General features: G+C 42.4%; 2 protein-coding genes across 2 annotated transcripts in view; both read left to right on the top strand.

Annotated features, from left to right (window-relative positions):
• Positions 1–19,039, top strand: part of MCOLN3 (mucolipin TRP cation channel 3) — a 28,409-nt gene extending 9,370 nt beyond the window's left edge. The window contains exons 3-12 of the mRNA XM_043575460.1: positions 926–1,079; positions 2,498–2,582; positions 2,662–2,758; positions 6,900–6,999; positions 10,802–10,914; positions 10,997–11,146; positions 15,006–15,107; positions 15,217–15,339; positions 16,458–16,664; positions 18,168–19,039. Of these exons, the coding sequence (XP_043431395.1) occupies positions 926–1,079; positions 2,498–2,582; positions 2,662–2,758; positions 6,900–6,999; positions 10,802–10,914; positions 10,997–11,146; positions 15,006–15,107; positions 15,217–15,339; positions 16,458–16,664; positions 18,168–18,302 (1,266 nt within the window). The 3' untranslated portion in view covers positions 18,303–19,039. The remainder of the gene's footprint in view (positions 1–925; positions 1,080–2,497; positions 2,583–2,661; positions 2,759–6,899; positions 7,000–10,801; positions 10,915–10,996; positions 11,147–15,005; positions 15,108–15,216; positions 15,340–16,457; positions 16,665–18,167) is intronic.
• Positions 19,040–21,941: 2,902 nt separating this feature from the next.
• Positions 21,942–22,333, top strand: part of MCOLN2 (mucolipin TRP cation channel 2) — a 56,948-nt gene continuing 56,556 nt past the window's right edge. The window contains exon 1 of the mRNA XM_043575456.1: positions 21,942–22,214. Within this exon, the coding sequence (XP_043431391.1) occupies positions 22,138–22,214 (77 nt within the window). The 5' untranslated portion in view covers positions 21,942–22,137. The remainder of the gene's footprint in view (positions 22,215–22,333) is intronic.

Below are 22,333 nucleotides of genomic sequence, written 5' to 3'. Positions count from 1 at the left end.
CATCAAACGCTGTGGGAGGCTAAGTTAAATAAGAACAGAGAACCATGCCTCAGATCTGGTAAAATGCCGCTGGTGGCAGCCTGGACAAGGCCCAGCTCAGCATCTATCCCCCTAGGCCCAGGTTACAAATGATTCTTTCACTGATTTTAGCATTTTCACATGCATTTTTATAGTAGAATTATTTATCTGTGTGTCCATCCCACGAAATCCAAGAGATGGCTACCATATCCCTATCTTCATATCACTTCTTGTGCCAAACAGCATTGTTCATAGTAAGCTCTGAAACCCTTTTTTCTTCTACAGAAATGCATTCAGAGTTTGAGTGGATGGTTATTCCAAAGTACCATAAGATTCACATTGGTAAAATTACATTTGTTTGTTTAGAGGACTCCCAGGACGAGGGAATATTGCTGTGACAGTGACTAAACTATTCTTGCAGAGATAAAGATGAAACTATTTTTTTAAGTTTTGCAAGTTAGCTTGGAACACTGTATCCCCCTTCCTATATTAAAGCAGCAAAGCGGAACTCTGATCTTACGAGAAATAGTTCAAAGATACAGTTTGTATTCACACTGAATGCACAGATCAGTTCCTGAACATAGTTCTTTAAAGAAGGAAAGAACCGCAGAGATGACGTGGGTTAAACCTTGAATTTTGTAGACAAGGAACCAGAGGCTCAGAAAGTTTGTGTCTTGCTCACAGTCACAGACATGAGACTTGAGCCCAAAACTTGAGTGCTTTTTCTGGCTGCTGTCCTGGTGCACATTAGCATGTCGCGTACTACGCATGTCAGTGTGAATGTGAGTGTCTCCATCCAGAAAGCAGGTTGGGATCTGCCCATTTCAAAGACGGGCTGGGTAGGGAATCATGGCTTCATTTCTGCCTGGCTGGTGTTCCCATTTTCTGTTTCTCTTTTCTGTTCAAGTACTTGCAGCTGCGCAGTATCTCGGTGGGGAATCATGCATATGAGAACAAGGGTACCGAGCAGTCTGCTATGGCGATCTGTCAGCACTTCTACAAGCAAGGGAACATCTGTCCTGGAAATGATACCTTTGACATTGATCCAGAAATGGAGACTGGTAATGTTCTTCAAAAAACTAGAGCTTCTATTTTTTAACTCCTTGATTTATATTTAAAGTTAGCAATTTTGTCTCTGAAAATGTTGATTTGGTCTGTACTGTTAGGTCATAGTGAGAAACTACATAGGAGTTATCATGTGTCAGGTACCGTCCCAAGCCCTTTACTGTAACTCATGATTTTTTTTTTTAAAAAGCAACAACAACAGACCAATAAGGCAAGGTGTATTATTATCCTCATTTTATAGAAGACTAAAGTATGGCTCAGAGAGTTGAGTGATATATTCCAGATGGAGCTAGGAAGAGGCAGTGTTGAAATCTGACCCAGGCTGTCTGTGCTCTTAGCCACTATATCCTTGACCTCTATATAGCACTGCCTCTTATGCTGGATAAGCCAGTTACATAGACTTATACTATCCTTAGAAGACGTTGTACTTGCAAATTTGTGATGTCTATAAAACTCCCTCCCCTCAAATGCACTTCACTATTTAGTATCTTTGTGGGTCATTTCAGGGAGAAACCAGAACCAGAGTTTAGAATACAGTGGCTTATTCTTATTAGCAAAGTTCTATTTACAGTCTGTACCTAAAACATTACATTTTCAAGTACTTTTAACAACAGCCACTGGGAGGTTTTTTGGAGAAGGATAGTAAAGGATTACAGTACAGATTAGTGAAAACTTCTAAAATGCTGTCTTCCCTTTTTTTCTTAAGTTTGTTTATTTATTTATTTATTTATTTATTTATTTATTTATTTATTTATTTATTTTTGAGAAAGAGAAAGAGAGAGCAAGCAGGGGAGGGGCAGAGAGAGAGTAAGAGAGAGAGAATCCCAAGTAGGCTCCATACTGTCAGTGTGGAGCCCGATGTGTGGATCCCTGCCGATGTGGGGCTCAAACTCATGAACTGTGAGATCATGACCTGAGCCAAAATCAAGAGTCAGAGGTTTACATGACTGAGCCACCCAGGTGCCCCATGTCTTCCTCCCCTCCCCCCCTTAAGTATAGTCTAGTATAGAGGGGAAAATAGTATTTAAAAAAAATAGATCCTTTAAACTTAGAAAATTTTGTTTTAAGTACTCCAAGTTCTTCAAACTTATGCTTAGGATACAAAAAAGGGAGAAGGGACTCAAAATTTAGGCTTCCAGATTCAGGAAGGAAGATAGCATTCTACAGAAGACTCATGAAACCGAATTCATGTCTTCTGCCCTCCACCCACTCCAGAAATGGTGCATCCACTCGTGTCTTGAAAAACAGATGATTCATTGTAACTGAGGGGTACTGACTTTTGGCTTTTAAATCTTAATTCAGAAGAATAGTAGAATCTGAATAATCTAGTCTTAAATGTATTATCCTTTCAAGATGCAGTTTTACTTATTTATTTTAGGCTATCTACAGAATGTTTTGTTCCTTTCTATGGCAGAATGTTTCTTTGTAGAGCCCGATGAACCTTTTCACATTGGAACACTGGAAGAAAATAAACTCAACTTAACACTGGACTTTCACAGGTGAGGGAGGCAGATGGGAGTATAACTTATATTTGTGTGTGCATGTTTTCACTGCACTAAAGGCTCCTCTGTTTCCTAGACTCCTAACAGTGGAGCTGCAGTTTAAACTGAAGGCCATTAATCTGCAGACCATTCGTCATCACGAGCTCCCTGACTGTTACGACTTTACTCTGACTGTGAGTGTGGGCTGGGCTGAATTTGGCCCCTGTCTGAAGGAAAACTGTTTGATTTAGTTACATGTTTCATCTGCTTGTATTGAAACATGATCAAATATACAGGATGTTTCCACTTGAATGTGCACAGAAGAAGCACTGATAGAGCTGGCTCTATTTTGTTGTGGTCATTTACTTGTTAATTATCTATCTTCTGTACCTCAGTGTAAGTTCTGTGAGGGGAGGGACCTTGCCTTGTTCAGTGCAGTGTCTCCAGTCCCAAGAACGGTGCCTGGCACAGGGTAGGTGTTCAAATACAAAAGGAGTAGAGACTTGTAGGTCCCGTGTAGTTGGCTCTTGGCAGTCTGTGGCTCTCTGCGTATGGCCATTGCCAAGGGTTCTTGCCGCTGAGTCTCCTCGCCATAGATGTGTGCACATTTTGCTTATTGGTCCCAGTGCCTTCCTTGGGCTGCCTCTGAGTGCTCTGGCTTCTCCCCCTTCGGCCCGTCTCTGTTCTGTATATTCCAGTTGCCAATGGCGCTATTAATGCTCTCTGGAGAACATAAGATGCCTGCCAGGTGAGTTCATTTCCTCATGAGGCTCGGGGTCAGTACCCCAGTGCTATCTGGGGCATATGCTGAACAGCATTTGATGCAGCTTGCCTTCACTCGATCCAGATTGCTATGACTTCAGCAATAGTTTGTACCAGAGCTGTGTCCATGATATCCAACAACTGGCGATGAGAAATCAAGTTTTTTAAAGAAATTTCAGAATGTAGTATAATTAGTCATTATGCATATCATTTAAAGGAAAAAGCACAAATACTATGAGACTATTTTGAGTAGGCTACAAATTTTGATCCCAATATTAACCAGGAGGTTATGAATTTTCAATATTACTTGATTTTTTTTTAAATTGAGCTATTCTTTATCCAGTCTTTTCTTTCTCCTCTCTCTTGCCACCTCCTGCACCGCTCTTTTTTTTTTTTTTTTTTTTACTTTTTTTTAACATTTTATTTATTTTTGAGAGACAGAGACAGAGTGCGAGGGAGGGGAGGGGCAGAGAGAGAGAGACACAGAATCCTACATAGGCTTCAGGCTCTGAGCTGTCAGCACAGAGCCTGATGCAGGGCTCGAACCTATGAATAGTGAGATCATGATCCGAACCAAAGTCAGACAGTTAACTGACTAAGCCACCCAGGTGCCCCAGTCCTGTACCACTCTTGAACTGAGAAATGGTACTTTCAGAAGCTTTATAATCCTCAAGGCTCAGTTCAACTGACACCTTCTTCAGGGACCATTTTTACGATGCTTCAGTTAGGGACACATTCTGTGCTCGCAACTCCAAAGTTTTATTTTTGGTTTTGTTTTTATGTTTTGTATGAGCTCACCCACCTTCTCCTTTGTTTTAGGTTTGTCTAGATTTTTATCAACTCTGCTAGATTGAAAGCTCCTTGAAAGCAGGAGTCATTCTCCTAATTTTTTTTCATCCCTCAAAGAACACAGTAGGTGCTTCAAATATTTGCGGAATGGATGAATGAAACATTTGTAAAATGCAGACTCTTTCCCATGACTCAATACAGTGGAGGGAGCAACCTGGCTGGTTAGTCACATGCAGATGTTATATTTTTGCCACTATTGCAGATTCATCCCAAGCTCTCCCTGTGCATGGTGGATTTAGCAGTGTGTTTCACAGAACTGTAGTAGAACTTACACCCTATAGGGTAGTTTAATGATAAAAGCAATTAGTGCAACTTTATGGTTTAAGTAAACATGAACTGGGGCAGTATATGCCTAATTTAAAATGCAGGAGTTTTGGGGCGCCTGGGTGGCTCAGTCAGTTAAGTGGCCGACTTCGGCTCAGGTCATGATCTCACGGTCCGTGAGTTCGAGCCCCGCATCGGGCTCTGTGCTGACAGCTCGGAGCCTGGAGCCTGTTTCGGATTCTGTGTCTCCCTCTCTCTGACCCTCTCCGTTCATGCTCTGTCTCTCTCTGTCTCAAAAATAAATAAACGTTAAAAAAATAAAATAAAATGCAGGAGTTTTGGTATCAGGCAAGCCTAGATTTTAATTATAGCTCACCAGTTACTAACTATGTAACTTTAGGCAAATTACTTAATTGGTTTGAGTCCTAGTTTTCTCGTTTCTAAAACAGAATTAATGCCCACCTACCTAACAAAGCTGTTGCCAAGACATCTATGTATCTATGTATCTATCTAGTATACTGCGTATATATGAGATATGTAAGGGCCCTCCCTAAGTATCTGGTATATAACAGATATTTGATTCATGCAACAGCTATTTATGAAACCTTTCCTACGTATGTCTGTAATTTGGTTAGAACGTAAAAGCAGGGCATTAGCAGTCACTCATAGCAGTTTAGTGCATTCTTGCATCATGTGTTTTGAGGCTCTTTATTAGGTGCACGGGCATCTAGGATTCTTGTGTTAACTTGATGAACTGACTCTTACATCACTATGAAGTGGTAATTTTTACCTCAATATTAATTCTTTGCTTTAAAATCTACTTTGGTTGATGTGAATATAACCACTCCGGCTTTCTTTTAATTAGTGTTAGCATGGTATATCTTTTTCCATCCTTTTGATATTAACCTATTTGTCTTATGTTTAAAGAGGGTTTCTTATTAGGCAGCATAGAATTAATTCTTGTTTTTTTTATCCAACTTCATAATCTGTACCTTTTAGTTGGAGTGCTTAGACCATTTAAATTACATGTGATTGGGGCATCTGGGTGACTCAGTCAGTTAAGCATCCGACTTTGGCTCAGGTCATGATCTCACGATCAGTGAGTTTGAGCCTCGCATCAGGTTCTATGCTGACAGCTCAGAGCCTGGAGCCTGCTTTGGATTCTGTGTCTCCCTCTCTCTGCTCCTCCCCCCATCACTGTCTGTCTCTGTCTCTCAAAAATGAATAAACATTAAAATTTTTTTTAATTACATGTGATTCTTAATATGATTTCTCTCTTTTTCTGCCTGGGTTCTGCCTGGAGTGAGTATCTTTTGGATATATTTTTAGCTAATTTGTTGGAAGCTTGCAGCCCAACATGAAGAGAAACAGAGTGATCAGACTCACTAAATTTATCTGAAGCCTTACATCTGCAGTAATGTCTGATTACCCCGCATGAAGAAGCTTCAGTAAAACTCATTTAAATGACAGGCTTTTGAAAAAATGTTTTTTCTTTAGGACTTGAGACAGGAGGCACTAAAAGCAAAGCAAAACAAACAAAACCCACACCTGATCTCCTTGTCTTGCTTTCCCTGTCCCTGCATGGGGACAGGGGAGAGAGCCGGAAGGGAAAGACAGACTGGGGAAGGTGTTCTGACATGGCTTTGTCCTACTTGGTGCCCAGTGTCCTGAAATGGTGATCCCTGAAGCAGGACATGGCTATCGGCTCCCTGTCACCACTTCCTTTTTTCATGCATATGGTTCTAGAGTGAGTAAGGATGAAAATGAGGCCCAGAATGAAAATCAGAGAAGCGCCACCCGAAATGTTTCAAGCCTGAAATAATGAACCTCTGTGTTTGTAAGAACTGCAAGAGCGCTAACAAACTATCCCTTGGGGCGCCTGGGATAGTCAGTTAAGTGTCCAACTTGGTTTTGGCTCAGGTCATGATCTTGCAGTTTGTGAGTTCAAGCCTCACGTCGGGCTCTGCACTGGCAGTGGGGAGACTGCTTGGGATCCACTTTCTCCCTCTCTCTCTGCCACTCACCTGCTCGTGCACTCTCTCTCTCTCAAAATGAATAAATATATGTATAAACTATCCTCTGCCGAGTCCCTAGGGAGGGAGGGAAAAGCTCACTTGGAGCAGCTCTTGTTCATACCAAGAGGGCATCTTGAGGTCCTTAGAGTGGGAAGGAGAGAGAAGTTCTCCTGTTTTATAAGTTGTCCAGGGCTGGAAGACTATCCTAGAAATACAGGATTTCAGAGACCAAAAGTTCTCACCAGAAGACCTTGTTCAACCTTCTCATTTCACAAAGAAAAAAAGGGCTCTTCCCAAAGTTGAACAGAGTTAGCATTGACACGGGGATGAGAATCTGGGTGGGCATCCTGTCACCCTGAAAGATGTGTGTCCTAATTAATGCATAGAGACATCTTGGCTTCCAAAACTATAGGTATGTTTTTGACCCTCTTCCTGTTTTTCACAGATAACATTTGACAATAAGGCCCACAGTGGAAGGATTAAGATAAGCTTAGATAACGACATTTCCATCAGAGAATGTAAAGACTGGCACGTATCAGGATCAAGTAAGTGACGACTTTTACTAGTTTTCAAAATGGTTATTAAATAAAAGGGTTATTAAACTACTGGGATATGTGGAGCATCAAAGGGAACAACTGGAACATTGCCAAGTCCCTAAGTCTCTGCAAATAGATCAACTTATTGTAGGTATCTGATGTTCCAGGCAAGACATAAATTATTAGTACTTGAGATGACTTTTGCTGACTTCTACATGTGTCCTCACTGGCCCAGTTCTTACAAAAAAATGCACGCACCCCCCCAGCAAAAAATCACATATACCCGACCTAATATTTATTGAGTGCTTACTACATAAGGGCTTCCTCCTACATTTTAATATTTTAATTTTTATTATTTTTTTAAATGTGTATTTATCTTTGAGAGAGACAGAGGGTGAGCAGTAGAGGGGCAGAGAGAGAGGGAGACACAGAATCTGAAAAAGGCTCTAGGCTGTGAGCTGTCAGCACAGAGCTTGACGCGGGGCTTGAACTCATGGACTGTGAGATCATGACCTGAACTGAAGTTGGGTGCTTCACTGACTGAGCCACCCAGGAATCCCAGCGTTTTAATGTTTTTAAACTATCCTTGAGATAGGCAGCATCCCTGTTTATGCAAATGAAGAAACTAAAGCTTAGAAGTGAATCTTGGTGCCCCTGGTCATACAGTGAGAGAGACATCAGGAAAGATTTGACCCTGAAGCATCCCTCACATTATATTTAGCTTCTATATAGGTTAAAAAGTAAACTACATGAAGAAAGGGTACATTCTTGGAAATATGGACATGAGTTCAACTATAGACTGAGTACCACTGAGAATTTTGGGGCTGAACCAGAAAATGGACTGTAAAGAATTTATCTCATTTTCTAGCCCCTTTGGTATGTTGTGCTGGACTTAATGATTAGGTCCGGGATTCTCAGATTCTGGCGAGCGAAAGAGTCACCCCAGCTCCCTGCAAGGCTGTCCCCGGGTCTGGGCTGGGGCCTAGGAAGGTACAGGTCACCCTTACTCATGCCACACTTGGAAAATCATTGCTTTAGGGGTAACTACTGGTTGAGTCACAAAGGTCAGAAGCAGTAATGAGGTATTAAGAATAAACGATATGGGGGCACCTGGGTGGCTGAGTCGGTTGCATGTTCGAATTCGGCTCAGGTCATGATCTCGCGGTTCGTGGGTCTGAGCCCCGTATTGGGCTCTGTGCTGACAGCTCCGAGCCTGGAGCCTGCATTAGATTCTGTGTCTCCCTCTCTCTCTCTGCCCCTCCCCTGTTCACATTCTGTTTCTCTCTCTCAAAAATAAGTAAATGTTAAAAATTTTTTTTTAAATGACATGAAATTTCTTCATTCTAGTATTTTTTTCACTATTAGGTACTTCAAATATATGAGGCTCTTAAATCACAATTTTATTTCCATGACAAAATTGTTTATTTGAAACACAAAGTTGTTTTGTCATCTGTAAACATTGCAATACTTCTCCACAAACTTTAGAATAGGAAGCATGAGAGTATATGAAAATATCTGGCGCAGGCTTTCTCTCAAATGCTTGTTTCTTAGTTTTTAAGCTTTTCTAAAGTAGATGTAGACATTTTAGTAACAATTAGATGCCCCTTGGCCAATATAAATGGGATGTTTTATTACTGAATTTTTTTCAGTAGATTTTTTTTAAAGTTTATTTTGAGAGAGAGAGCACACACGAGCTGGGGGTGGGGCATGGAGAGAGAGAGCCCGAGAGAGAGTGAGAGAGAGAATCCCAAGCAGGCTCTGCACTGTGAGTGCAGAGCCCAATGCAGGACTTGATCTCATGAACCACGAGATCATGGTCTGAGCCAAAATCAAGTCTGAGGCTTAACCGACTGAGCCACCCTGGCGCCCCATTACCGAACTAGTCTAAGTGCTTGTTATTTTTTTTTTACCAGTAGGGGGCAGTCTTGTCACTCAGGTCTCACCTGAGACCTCCTGGCCCCTATCATGCTGTACGAATGAGCCTCTCCCCTCCATCACCCATACCAGCAGTGTGCTTCTTCTAGAGCCGTGGTTTTTGAGCTCTAGTGTCATCTGTAAGAGCTTGTGAAAATGCAGTTTCTGACTCGGCGGGTCTAGGGTGGGGCCAGAGTGCATTCCTAACAGTGCCCAAGGGATGCCACGCATCACTAACCTAGAGTGACAGAGGCTGGAGACAGACTGCAAAGATTTGAATCCTGGTGCTGCCACCTGCTGGCTGCATCACCTCGGGCAAATTCCCCTGACCTCTGTGTGCCTCATTTTCTCACCTGTCCAGTGGGGATAATCACACCCCCGCTTGCTGGGGTTGCCGTGAGGATCAAATGAGGTAATACCTACAAAGTGCTTAGGACTATGGGTGGCGTAGCACTACCCGTTAGCTATGGTGCTTTCTTTTCTTCGCAGCACTTACTCCTGTCTGAAAGCATTTTGTTCATGTACCTTGTTTACATCCCTGCGTGTCTCCTGGCAGTAGAACAGAAGTTCCCCAAGGTCGGGGGCCTGTGTTGTTCACCGCTTGTATCCTCAGCATCTAGAAAAACTGCCACACGGTGGGTTCTTGGTGAATATTCTATACCCAGATAGGTATGTTTTAATAGGGTGTGCAGGAAGGCTAACTGTATTAAGGACAAAAGACCACAGGCTTATAATTAAAGATCTCTTATTGATGGCAGTAGTAATTTCCAAAAGAAGGCATTTTATTTTTTTTATTTTTTTAAAGTTTTATTTTATTTTTGAGAGAGAGAGACAGCATGAGTGGGGGAGGAGCAGAGAGAGAGGGAGACATAGAATCCAAAGCAGGCTCCAGGCTCCGAGCTGTCAGCACAGAGCCCGATGCGGGGCTCGAACCCACAAACTGCGAGATCATGACCTGAGCCGAAGTCGGATGCCCAACCTACTGAGCCACCCAGGCACCCCCAAAAGAACGCCTTTTAACTTTCTTTACATACTAATGGGAAGAACACTTACCAGGACCTTTTCTCTTTGTTGTAATTGTGGAAAGAATGTCTGAATTATCTAAATTACTCTAAAAAGCAGTGTGAAGGGTTCAGATAAAATTTGAAAATGCTTCTGAAGGAAACAAAAAGACTTGAATCAATGGGAAACACATTATATTTTTGGACAAGAGATTTAACATCATGTATATGCCAATTCTCCCTAAATTAACTTATGAATGTGACATGATCCCCCACCCCCTGCAAAAGTACCAGTAGGATTTTTATTGGAATTTAACAATCAGATCCTCAAGAATATATGGGGGAAAAAAACAAGTAAGAATAGCTAATAAAACACTAATGAGAGGTATTTGTCTTACGCATTAAAACACACAAAAACATCAAAAGGGTAAGATAAGGTACTTGAATACCTACAGGAATTTAATACCTGATAAAGATGTCATTGGGAATGAGATTTGCTCTTTTGATCGGGAAAAATAAAAGATAATTAATATACAATGGTGGAGAAGACGTGGAGATGTGTGTAGGTATGTAAACTGGCAAGATGTTTTTGAAGGGCAATTTCTTAGAATTTCTTTCTTAGAAATATGCATATGCCTTACCCCAACAATTTCGCCTTTAGATATTCGTTCGCCTAAAGAATCACTTGCACCCATGCACAGAGAGGACTTGAAGAATTGTTTGTAGCAGGAAAAAACAGATGGCAACCTGAGTGTCTTTACAAAGAGTGTGCATCTATATTGTGGTATGCCATGCAGCAGTTAAAAGAAATGAGGCTAAAAATGAAAGAAAAAAAAAAGTAGAGGTCACCATATGAATGTCCCACAGTATAAGCAGGTAATGCTCTTTCCTTCCAGTTCAGAAGAACACTCACTACATGATGATCTTTGATGCCTTTGTTATTCTGATATGCTTGGCTTCGTTAATCCTGTGCCTCCGATCTGTGATTACAGGACTTCAGCTTCAGCAGGTAGGGATTGCTGCTTGCTAGGAATGCTGGGGACATTGTAATTGACTGAGAAATTCACTGTGCCTCCCTCTTTCCCCTAAAGGAATTTGTCAATTTTTTCCTCCTCCATTACAAGAAGGAAGTTTCTGTTTCTGATCAAATGGAATTCGTCAATGGATGGTACATCATGATTATTATTAGTGACATATTGACAATTATTGGATCAATTCTGAAAATGGAAATCCAAGCTAAGGTAAAGTGGTTTTTGGTTTTTGTTTGTTTTTGTTTGTTATTTTTTGTTGTTTTTTTTTTTTTTAACTATTTATGCCATTGTTAGTATCAGATTGGCACTAATATTTTCTCGGAATGTGAGAATTTGCAGAGTAAATGGTTTCTTTCAAACATGGTGTTAAGTAAACTTAAAATCAATAACGATAAGTTTCTTAAGTCTTGTCAGGCAATCTCTTAGGCAGAGTTTTTCAAAGATATATACAAGCCTCTGAGTCAGTCATTTGGGTACCTGGTAAAAATACTCCCATGTTACACTGATCAAATCTGAGCTCTAGGGGTGCGCCCGAGAATTCTTAGACGTCCCAAAGTAAAGAAGGTAAGAGGTGGGTTTTTTTGTTGTTGTTTTCACAAGAAATGCTAGAATCTTCAACAACAACAAAAAGAGTAGGGCCCTGGGTGAAAGTGAAGCCAGGCTACCACTGTGTGAGTGATGACAGTTGCTGCCTTTTTCTTACTTTCCCCGTTGATAAGCTACAAGATTTTCCATTCTAAGTTAGGATTAACCCAGCCTAGAGTTCACCCCCCCCCCCCCACCGCCGCCAAAGCAAAAATCAAATTAAAAAAACCTGATACTGTTCAAACTGACCTTGTTCAAATTTATATTTTTCTAGCCCTGGCTTCAACTGAGTGTGAGGATGAGCCACCTGGGGAGTCTGCTGATTGAGATTCCCGGTCAGAAGCCCCACATGCAATGGCTCAGATGAGATAGCAGCGTACTTCTCCCTCATGTAATAGTCAGGGTGGGTTTCCCAGGTTGGCAACTCACTCAGCTCCACGCGGTCAGTCAGGGACCCACGTTCCTGCCACTGAGTTTCCCTGGAGCCCAAATTGTGCGGTTGATCCTGGGTCACCTCAGGAACAGGTTGCCGCGTGTGTGGGAAGGGAAGGGAAGGGAAGGGAAGGGCAACACGAGACGGCGGCCCGGCGGTAGCTTTTCCAGTCTGAAAGCCTTGGCAGTCTTGGTAGTCTTTGCTCTTGTTCACATCCCACTGGAGAGCGTTTAGTCACATTTAACTGCAAGGGAGCTGGGGAAAACAGCCCAGGCATGTTCGCTCCTTGGAAGGAGCGAATGGATTTAGGATGATATGGAGTCCCTATCATTGGACTGGGGAACAAAAAGAAAGGAGCACAGGAGATATGCAGCGAATCTTTATTTTTACCAGCCTCAACGATCATTAACCTCATTGAGCTCTTAATGGTGTCCAGCGATCTTTTTTACATTTTTCTAGGCCGTTCACTCCCCCATCTTTCAGATGATCGTTTCACGTTTTTATCCCTTCTGGAAACTCTAAAACCCCTGCCCCATCCTCACTGTCAATTGATGGCCTTCTTTCCTAGTTCACAAAACCACAGATTAAAAAAAAAGAAGAAGAAAAGAAAAAGAAATTCTATAAGGCTCCACTTCATTTATCTACCTGCCGGCATCAGTGTCCATACACTCTGCTTTTTCTGTTTCTGTGGATATATTATTTTGGCTACTCTCCATGGCCAACCCCATGTGCGTCCCAGATGCCAACTCCCCTCCCCCCCTTGCTTACCTAAGAACTTAGCTCCAGCTTTTCTTCTTCCTTTTCCCCATGCATCATCAGTTTCTCGTTCTCTACCGTGCCATTCCCAATAGTATGTGTGTTCTTTCTCCTTTATAAGAGACAAAATCTCAACCTATTCTCTATCCAGCTACTTCCCTATTTTTTTGGCTCCCCTTTACATAGCAGAAGACCTTAAGCGTAGGTACCTTTGTTCCTAATTCTGTTCCTCCTATTCTCTGTTACATCTGCTCCAATCCAGCCACCCTACCGCCCTACAGAAAATGTTCCTTCCGATGACCTCCAGTGTTGCTGAGTCCAATAATTCATTATGTATCCTCATCTTGACCTATCAGCAGATTTTAACACTGCAAGCATTCCTTCTTTGTTGACGCACTTTTCCCCTGAGCTATCACTTACCTGGTTTCCATCCTAAATCACAGGCTGGTCTTCTGACTTCCTTTGCTGGTTCCTTCTCATCTCTCCAACCTATTAAAGTGACAAGGCCTCAAGGTGCAACGTTTGGACATATTTTCTTTTCTGCCACGGTCTTGGTGCTCTCATCCTGTCCATGGCTTTAAATAGTACCTCTCTGCCGATGATTTCTAAATCTGTGTCTTCAGCTTGGAATTCTTCTCTGAACTCGTCTCAGATATTCAATTGTCACCTTCATATCTTCATTTGGACGTCTGCTTGGCACCTCAAATTTAACATACTCGGTGGTGTACATATACAATGGAACACTACGTGGCAATGAAAATGAATGAAATCTTGCCATTTGCCACAATGTGGATAGAACCAGAGGGTATTATGCTAAGTGAAATAAGTCAGTCAGAGAAAGACAGATATCCTGTGATTTCACTCATAAGTGGAATTTGAGAAACATAATAGATGAACATCCGCGAAGGGAAGGAAAAATAAGATAAAAACACAGAGGGAGGCAAATGATAAGAGACTCTTAAATACAGAGAACAAGCTGAGGGTTGCTGGAGAGGAGGTGGGTGGGGGATGGGTTAATGGGTGATGGGCATTAAGAAGGGCACTTTTCGGGATGAGCACTGGTTGTCATATGTAAGAGATGAATCACTGGGTTCTACTCCTGAAGCCAAGACTACACTGTATGTTAACTAACTTGAATTAAAAACAGAACAAAACAGGGGCGCCTGGGTGGCTCAGTCGGTTGGGCGTCCAACTTCAGCTCAGGTCACGATCTCACAGACCGTGAGTTCAAGCCCCACGTCGGGCTCTGGGCTGATGGCTCAGAGCCTGGAGCCTGCTTCCGATTCTGTGTCTCCCTCTCTCTCTGCCCCTCCCCCGTTCATGCTCTGTCTCTCTCTGTCCCCAAAATAAATAAACGTTAAAAAAATTAAAAAAACAAAACAAAACAAAAAACAGAACTCCCCAAATCTCAATCTCCACCTCCACAGGCCAAACCTGCTTCTTCATGGCTTTTTTAACTTCAGTTAAATGGCAATCCTTTTCAGGTGCTTAAGACAAAAGCCATACATTTATCCTTGACTCTCTTCTTTGACTAATCCCCTCTTCCCTCCATCTAATCCAAGAGGAAATCCTATCAATCTACCTTTAAAAATCACCTCATCACCTCTATCATTACTAGGCTGGTCCAAGCCACCATCAGCTCTCGTCCCTATCATTGCAATTGCCTTCTCACTCTTTGGACAGTCTGCTCTTAACCATAGCAGCCAAATGGTATCATATCCTGTTCAGAGCTTTCAAATCTCCCCAGCCTATCAGAGTAAAATCCAAAGGTGTTAAATTACCCACGAGGCTCTAAACTACCTACCCCCTTACCTCTGTGACTCTGTACTCTCCCCCATTGCTCACTGCAGCTGGACTCTCCATCTTTTGAGGCACCCTCCTGCTATGGGGCCTTTGCATTTGCTTGTCTCTGTGCCTGGAACACTCCTCTCCTAGCTTTTTGCTTGGCTGGCACTCTCTCACTCCCCTCAGGTCTCTGTTCAAATGCAACTCCTTTTAAAATGCAACCCTGGAGGCATTCTTTTTCGCCTCCCCTGAACTTTCTCCTCAGCACTTGCTGTCAGCTAATGTAGTGAGAATTTCATTAATTTATTTCTATTATCTCTCCCCCCTCCCACCGCTAGAATGCAAGCTTCCGGAAAGAAGGAAATTTTGTCTCTCTGTTCACTTCTTTGTCCTTAGCACCTAGAACACTGCCTGATTGATTTCTATTAACCCCCCCCCCCCAACCAAATATTTTTTGTCCCAATGAATTTCTGTTACATAATCTGGTTATTTTTTTCCACTCTGTTTTAGAGTCTAACAAGTTATGACGTCTGTAGCATACTTCTTGGGACTTCCACCATGCTCGTGTGGCTCGGAGTCGTTCGATACCTCGGTTTCTTTCAGAAGTACAACGTAAGGATTCCATGGATCTCCATGCTGTTGGTATTTCTGTCTTTCAGAGTTATTGCACTGCTTTGGCTGAGGGACAAGGGGATTCTAACAGCCTCTCTTACTTTCCTAGCTCCTTATTCTGACCCTTCAGGCAGCGCTGCCCAATGTCATCAGGTTCTGTTGCTGTGCCGCAATGATTTATTTAGGCTATTGCTTCTGTGGATGGATTGTGCTGGGGCCTTACCATGATAAGGTACCAATAAACAACGTTTTCCTGTTACTATCAAGCTCCTAAAATAGTGCCAGTTATTCTTTTAAAATGAGCTCCTTCTATTTTGTGACTCAGCCTGAAAATGTCGAAGGTCGTATATCTGGTGCCATGTTTGTGAACTGGTAAGGTGTGACCAACTTGAGAGAAAAATTGATTCACTCAGCTATTTCACCTCCTTTTGCGGACTATATCAGATAATTATGTCTTTATTTTATTTTATTTTATTTTATTTATTTTATTTTATTTATTTTTTTACCACCTATGAGGTCAAGATAAGTCAACTTGATTCATCAATATAAAGAGTCAGCTTTTGGGGGGCGCCTGGGTGGCGCAGTCGGTTAAGCCTCCGACTTCAGCTCAGGTCACGATCTCACGGTCTGTGAGTTCGAGCCCCGCGTCAGGCTCTGGGCTGATGGCTCAGAGCCTGGAGCCTGCTTCTGGTTCTGTGTCTCCCTCTCTCTCTGCCCCTCCCCCATTCGTGCTCTGTCTCTCTCTCTCTCTCTCTGTCTCAAAAATAAATAAACGTTAAAAAAAAATTTTTAAAATAAAGAGTCAGCTTTTTAGGCAAGACTTTTGCAAATGTGATTTTATTAAAAAGGGAGTATAGGGAGGAACTTGAAGAAATCTATGCATTTTTCTTTTTTTTTTGTTACCAGAGTCAGCCCTGATTATAATACCATTATCCCAAATGGAATGAACTTTAAAATGAGAAGTATGAGCATGCATGGTTAGGACTTGGGTATCTCTGCATAAGTGTTTCTAGGATCTCTTTCCATGTAGGCAGAGGGAATGGACAGACTTGACTCAGAAAAGCGCCGAGGGTGCAAACCAGCAGCTTCAATTCAGGCTGCTCCCCTTAAGGGGAGCACAAAGAAGGAGCTGCTTGTTCAGGAAAAACAGTAGGCATTATACAGGTTGCGTGTATCACATAGCAAATGCTTGTAATTACTGCAGGCTAACTACAAGTTACAAGTTTCACGGTCTGTAAACTATAGTTTACAAGGATACCTGGTCCATTATTTTTTAGTATAGTGTCATGAACAATCTCCATTGGGAAGGAATGTGGAATAAAGTGAACTTTTTCTCTTTTCTTTTTCCAGTTCCGTTCTCTGAACATGGTCTCCGAGTGCCTTTTCTCTCTGATAAATGGAGATGATATGTTTGCCACATTTGCAAAAATGCAACAAAAAAGTTATTTGGTCTGGTTGTTTAGCAGAATTTACCTCTACTCATTCATCAGTCTCTTTATATATATGATTTTAAGTCTTTTCATTGCACTGATCACTGATACATATGAAACAATTAAGGTAGGTTCATCAAGAGCTTAAGTAGCAGCATTTTTCCAGAACTTGTAGAATGGCAATAAAATATGGTACCTAAGAGGGAGGAGAACAGCTAGAATGTTAATTTTTTCAAGGTGGAAAAGAAAGACTTCAGTTGTAGATATTGAGAAACAGAAATGAAGAATTTGAGTTTGTAGAATATTTTAGGTTTTGTCTCTAAGTAATTGTGCTTTTTTTTCAAACGAGATTTCTAAACTCGTATTAGAATTATAAAGACCAGTAGGCATTGGGTAAGTGAAACATACGGCATTTCAAAATTTGATGGGGACCATTTAGAATCCAATTTTCATAAGGAAAAATTAACCTCTTGGTTTGGAGTGTACTGTGACTGAACCCAGACTCTTGGCAAGGACCTGCCTGGAACTATCCTGAGGCCTGATCTCCAGAAGAGTGAGGGGATTGATATGTCAGGTGCTAGCCATGTAAGCTTTATATGTGTTAGAAAAGCTGATTTGAAAAGCTATTATTTATATTGTCCCTCACATGGGATATTTTAAAAGTTATTTTGAGCCCTTTGAAATATGGAAAAGCAGGCTAAATATCGCTATATATTTAAATTTCTAATAACCTTATACTATTAGGTATACCATTGACATAGACACTTCCACTTGGGGACTTTCTGGGTATGAGAAGGGGTACTGAAACATGATATCATATAAATGGCCCCGGGGATAAAGAGAGGGTTAGTAGGAGTTGATGAGTTGATAATTATGAATACCTTGCTTGTGAAGCCAGGGCCATGACTTCATTTTTACTGACTTAGATTTCAGAAGCTGATTGTCTTTATTAATACTTGCTTGGCAGATGTGTGCTTAGAGTCACCAAGGCCACTGAGAAAGAATATAGTTGTACCTGTCTAAATCCTGCCCCACTGTGCTCTAAAAATTCACTGCCTTCAGCTCTTCATGCAGAGAACTATATGTTATTCAAGGGTGGTAGCCAAGGTCTCAAAGGTAGTAATGTTAGTTAATAACTCTTGATGATACAAGTCTGAGACTCACAGTTTAGGTGTTTACCTTTTTCCACGGGCCCAAAGCACCTGTCAGGTGGGCAAGTGATGGCTGATCCTCTCTGGTCAGGACATGCTCTAGAGATCTTAGACCCTGAACTGATGTTAGTACAAGACCCTTAAACCTGTCTATCTGAAAGAGAGACTCCCAAAGGGTATATAGAATGGATTCTTCCTGGAAGGATGGCTCAGACTCAGATTCAGCATGCTCATTTTGGATTGAGCCAGACCCATAAAAGAGAGCCCAGGAGGACACTGCAGAATTCTAGACTGACTTTTCCTTAGCTAAACCTAAGAATGTCTCTAGAGGCTACATCTCCCTGAAAATACTTGAAAGTGACTGAATTATCCCTTTAGAAAGATTCCCTCTCTTGACAAATGATCCATTTTGAATGTGGAATAAAGCTGTTTTCAAGGGACTTATTAATGAGAACTTTTTTTTTAATTCTTCTGTGTAGCATTACCAACAACATGGCTTCCCAGAGACTGAACTTCGTACATTTATAGCAGAATGCAAAGATCTACCCAATTCTGGAAAATACAGATTAGAAGACGACCCTCCAGGTTCTATATTCTGCTGTTGTAAAAAGTAGCTATCAGACTAATCTGTGCTCTAGAGGGATATATAATATATAGCTGAGTGGGGAAACTGTATGGATATTTTAAGATCAGGTACAGTATATTTGAAGACTATTACTTTGAGCAAACCAATAGCTATAATTTATCAAGAACTATTTATATTTTTAAAAGCAATATTTAATGTCTTTGGCAGCTTTATATTGGGTTTATTTTTTTTAATTAACTTGGATGAGAGAAGCCATTGGGTTCTTGTTATTTCTTGTTTATTTTGCCATAAGCTTTAGAATATGTTCTCTATCCCCCTCTTCAACTCTTACACTCTTGCTTCCAGCTATTTTTACTGGATTGATTGTGTCATCAGTGGAGAACAATGCCTAGTCTGACTTCATAAAACTCACTAACTCTGGTCTTGACCACTCTCTGGGGTTCATCCCTGAGAGAGAGGGGAAGTGGTTGGTATATATCAGTAATTATTTTATTTTATTTTATTTTATTTTATTTTATTATTTTAATTTTATGTTTTATTGGAAAGAGAGAGCGAGCAAGCGAGCACGGGGGGAGAAGGGCAGAGACAGAGAAAGCAAGAATCTTAAGCAGGCTCCATGCTCAGCATGGGGCTCAACTTGGGGTTTGACGTGGGATTATACATGGGGCTTGATGTGGTACTCAATCCTTGGGATTCTGACCTGAACCAAAATCAAGAGTCAGTAGCTCAACCAACTGAGCCACCCAGGCATCCCTAATCATCGGATTTTAAATTCTTCTCTTGGGGCACCTGGGTGGCTCAGTGGGTTAAGCGTCTGACTCTGGATTTTGACTCAGGTCATGATCCCACAGTTTGTGAGTTCAAGCCCTGCCTCAGGCTCTCTCCAGTCAGTGCAATGCCCTCTTCAAGGATCCTCAGTCAGTCATTCTCTGCCCCTCCCCCACTAGCTCATGCATGTGCTCTCTCTCAAAAATAAACAAACATTAAAGTACTTAAAAAAAAAAACCTTAGAAAACAATTATGGTCATAACTTAAAAATAAGTAGAAAATGTATGCCTTAAAAGACGAAGAACAAAGTCTACATTCCTTGGATACTGCTGATTGGAATTTTAGGGATTTTTACAACCTGTATCTTTGTTTTGCGTGCTATTCATTCAAATAGAAATGAACTTAATGATGTGCAATAAAGGTTTTCTCAAAGCAAACTTTTTTTTGTAAAGAAAACTGATTTGTTAATTTTTAATTTTAAGGGCTAAATGAAGATAGCCTTGAGACACTGAAGTCTTATTATTTAATATAATGAGGATCATAATAACGACTGCAGGCGTTGAAATGTGAGGTTTTATAATAAGTATAAGCTATTCTTGCAGTATTTATGGCTTTTAAGAAATGGAAAATCTAAGTCTCTGGATCCCCTCGTGTTTCACTTGCACATTAAAATTTGAGCTACTTGGAGTTCCCTATTGCAACTATTTCTTCCCCTACAGTATTTGATAAGAATTTATTTACCGTTTGTTTTTTTAAAAAAATTTTTTTTCAACGTTTATTTATTTTTGGGAGAGAGACAGAGCACGAACGGGGGAGGGGCAGAGAGAGAGGGAGACACAGAATCGGAAACAGGCTCCAGGCTCCGAGCCATCAGCCCAGAGCCTGACGCGGGGCTCGAACTCACAGACCGCGAGATCGTGACCTGGCTGAAGTCGGACGCTTAACCGACTGCGCCACCCAGGCGCCCCTACCGTTTGTTTTTTTAAATAATGCCTTTATAAAAAAAATAAAATAATGCTTTTAGACCTGTCAGTAATATGTGCATCACCAATTATAGCTATTATGTGCATGTATGTCTTTTCCGCTTTATGAAACGAGGGAAACTTCTCCAGATCAGGAAAGTGATTCAAGGGCAGTGACTGTGAATTAGATCTCTCTCAGTGTAGCAGTGTAGTGAGAATAAAGATTTTGGAAACTCAAAGATCTGAATAGAAATCTTGGATCTACTACAAATTGTGTGGGTGACCTCAGGGCAGCAACTTAAACCTCTCTGAACCCATTTCCTCATTTCAAAAGCAGATGACAGTACACAGAGTGCTGAGTGTTCAGTGAGATAACATGGAAATCAACCTTCGAACCTAGTGGGCACACAGGGTTACTCCTGGCCCCTTGAAGCACAGAGCCCTTGCACATGGTAAATGTTCTTAATAAATGCACTGTTAACAATGAATTTGTTTAACTACCCACTGATAAGTTATTCAGTAGAAATACTGAAGTTTTCTAAAACTTCTACTGAAGTTCTAAAATTTCTACTGGAGTTTTCTAAAACTTCAGTATTTTGGGTAGTTTGCTGATACAAAAAAAGTTATTCCAGTTTACAGTCCACTTCTAAAGGGATTGTTGTCCCTGGTGGAGTGCTAGAATTTTGAAGTTAATAGGGCTGTTCCTTCATGGCAAGCTTTTCTTTGAATTAAAGGCTTGAAAATTCTTTACTATAAAAATTGTGTGTGTACATACATACACATAATATTTCCTACTTTCCATATACTTCCTCCAACACTCTGCAATCAAGTCACCGTCTGCCTTTTTCAAGGGGGTCCACATCCTCCCCACAAGAACACAGAGTTCCATTTCCTCTCGTTTTCTTATAAAAAGGAACCTAACCACACCACCCTTGCACCCACCTGCGGGCACTGTACTAACTGGGTAAACGGGATCTTCCAAGCCTGTCTGCACTCAGTGGGCACCTCGATTAAAGGGACTCTAAGTCATTTTTGCCTTAAAAGCGACTTGCAAAAGAGGGTCAATTATGTATATTTGTTCGCATCATTCTGTCCAATTACATTTACCTGAAGACTCACGTTACAATAATTACTTGGCAGAATATTCTTTGCCTTCGCTAAACCCAGAAACCTTTACACACTCGCTGATCCAAATCTCCTGGAAGTCGGACTTTCTCTGCTGCTGCTATCACGTGAAAAGAAGGAAGAGGGCTCCCCGGAAAACAGGCTGTTGGCCGGGTCCAAACTGCCAAGTCAATATCACCCAAAGCAGAAACATGACATTTGGACAAATGCCGGAGACCCCCACCTTCTAAGATTCATGCCTGGTTTCCCAGGCCGGTTCCCCTACCTTTCGTGCTCTGAGAGGGAAGAGCAGAGGCCGCTGCGAGCGCAGGCTTACAGAGTCCCGACGCTCGGGTCCTGCAAGTCTGTGCCGCCCCTCTGTCCCTCCCGGGGTCACAGGGACACGTACTCCCCGAGCAGGGGGTTCGCTCAAGCTCCCCCACGCGAGCGAAAGGCGATTCGTTTTTCTTTCCCTTGCGCGTCGGTAGTTTTAACATCTCCGAAACATGACTCTTGTCACAGAGTTCTGTGATCGTACACTTCAGAATACAAACACGTTCCAATGAATGAACTTAACCGAATGAGCTTGCCAGTTTATGTAAGGTCCCAGAGGAAAGGACCATGTCTTTCTTATGCTGGTGTCCACAGTACCCAGCACTCGGCTTGGCATTGTGTCCTGAACGCATCAAAATAGAAATGACTGCAGAAATGCGCAGAATGGGTGCAGAAAACAAGAGGGAGGGAAAAAAGGCTGGGGTCGCGGGGAGCAGGGAGTGCGCGGCCCCGCCGCCTGGGGGCAGTGTGGAGGGCGCGCGGGCGGCACCAGCGCTCCACAGTCGGGTTCCCTTCAGAAGGCTCTTCTCCCTAGCCGGACCTCCCGGCAGACACCCCGGACGCGCAGCGGGCTGGCCGCAGCGCCCGGCACACCCGAGACTCCAGCGCGGGAGCTTGGGGTCGGCACCCCGGGGCCGAGGCAGGTGCAGCCGTCCCACCCTCGGTCTCCTCCTCCTGCCGCACAGGGGCAGCACCATGCCTTCCGGCGTGGAGGCTCTGGACCTGCCGGCGTGGAACGGAGCCTCAGGCCTGTCCTGGGGGCCCCGCCACAGGTCAGTACCCCTGCGGCTCTCGGCTCCCGCCCGCTTGGAGCGTCCTGGGGGCCTCCTGCCTTCCGCGGGCCCTCCCCGGGGGCCCCACCGCCGGCCCTCCCCGGACTGCTTTCCTCCTG

The sequence above is a fragment of the Prionailurus bengalensis genome, chromosome C1, assembly GCF_016509475.1.
Source record: "Prionailurus bengalensis isolate Pbe53 chromosome C1, Fcat_Pben_1.1_paternal_pri, whole genome shotgun sequence".
Lineage (NCBI taxonomy): Eukaryota > Metazoa > Chordata > Mammalia > Carnivora > Felidae > Prionailurus > Prionailurus bengalensis.
Note: the sequence above shows the minus strand (reverse complement) of the source record. Positions and strands in the feature narration are given on the sequence as shown.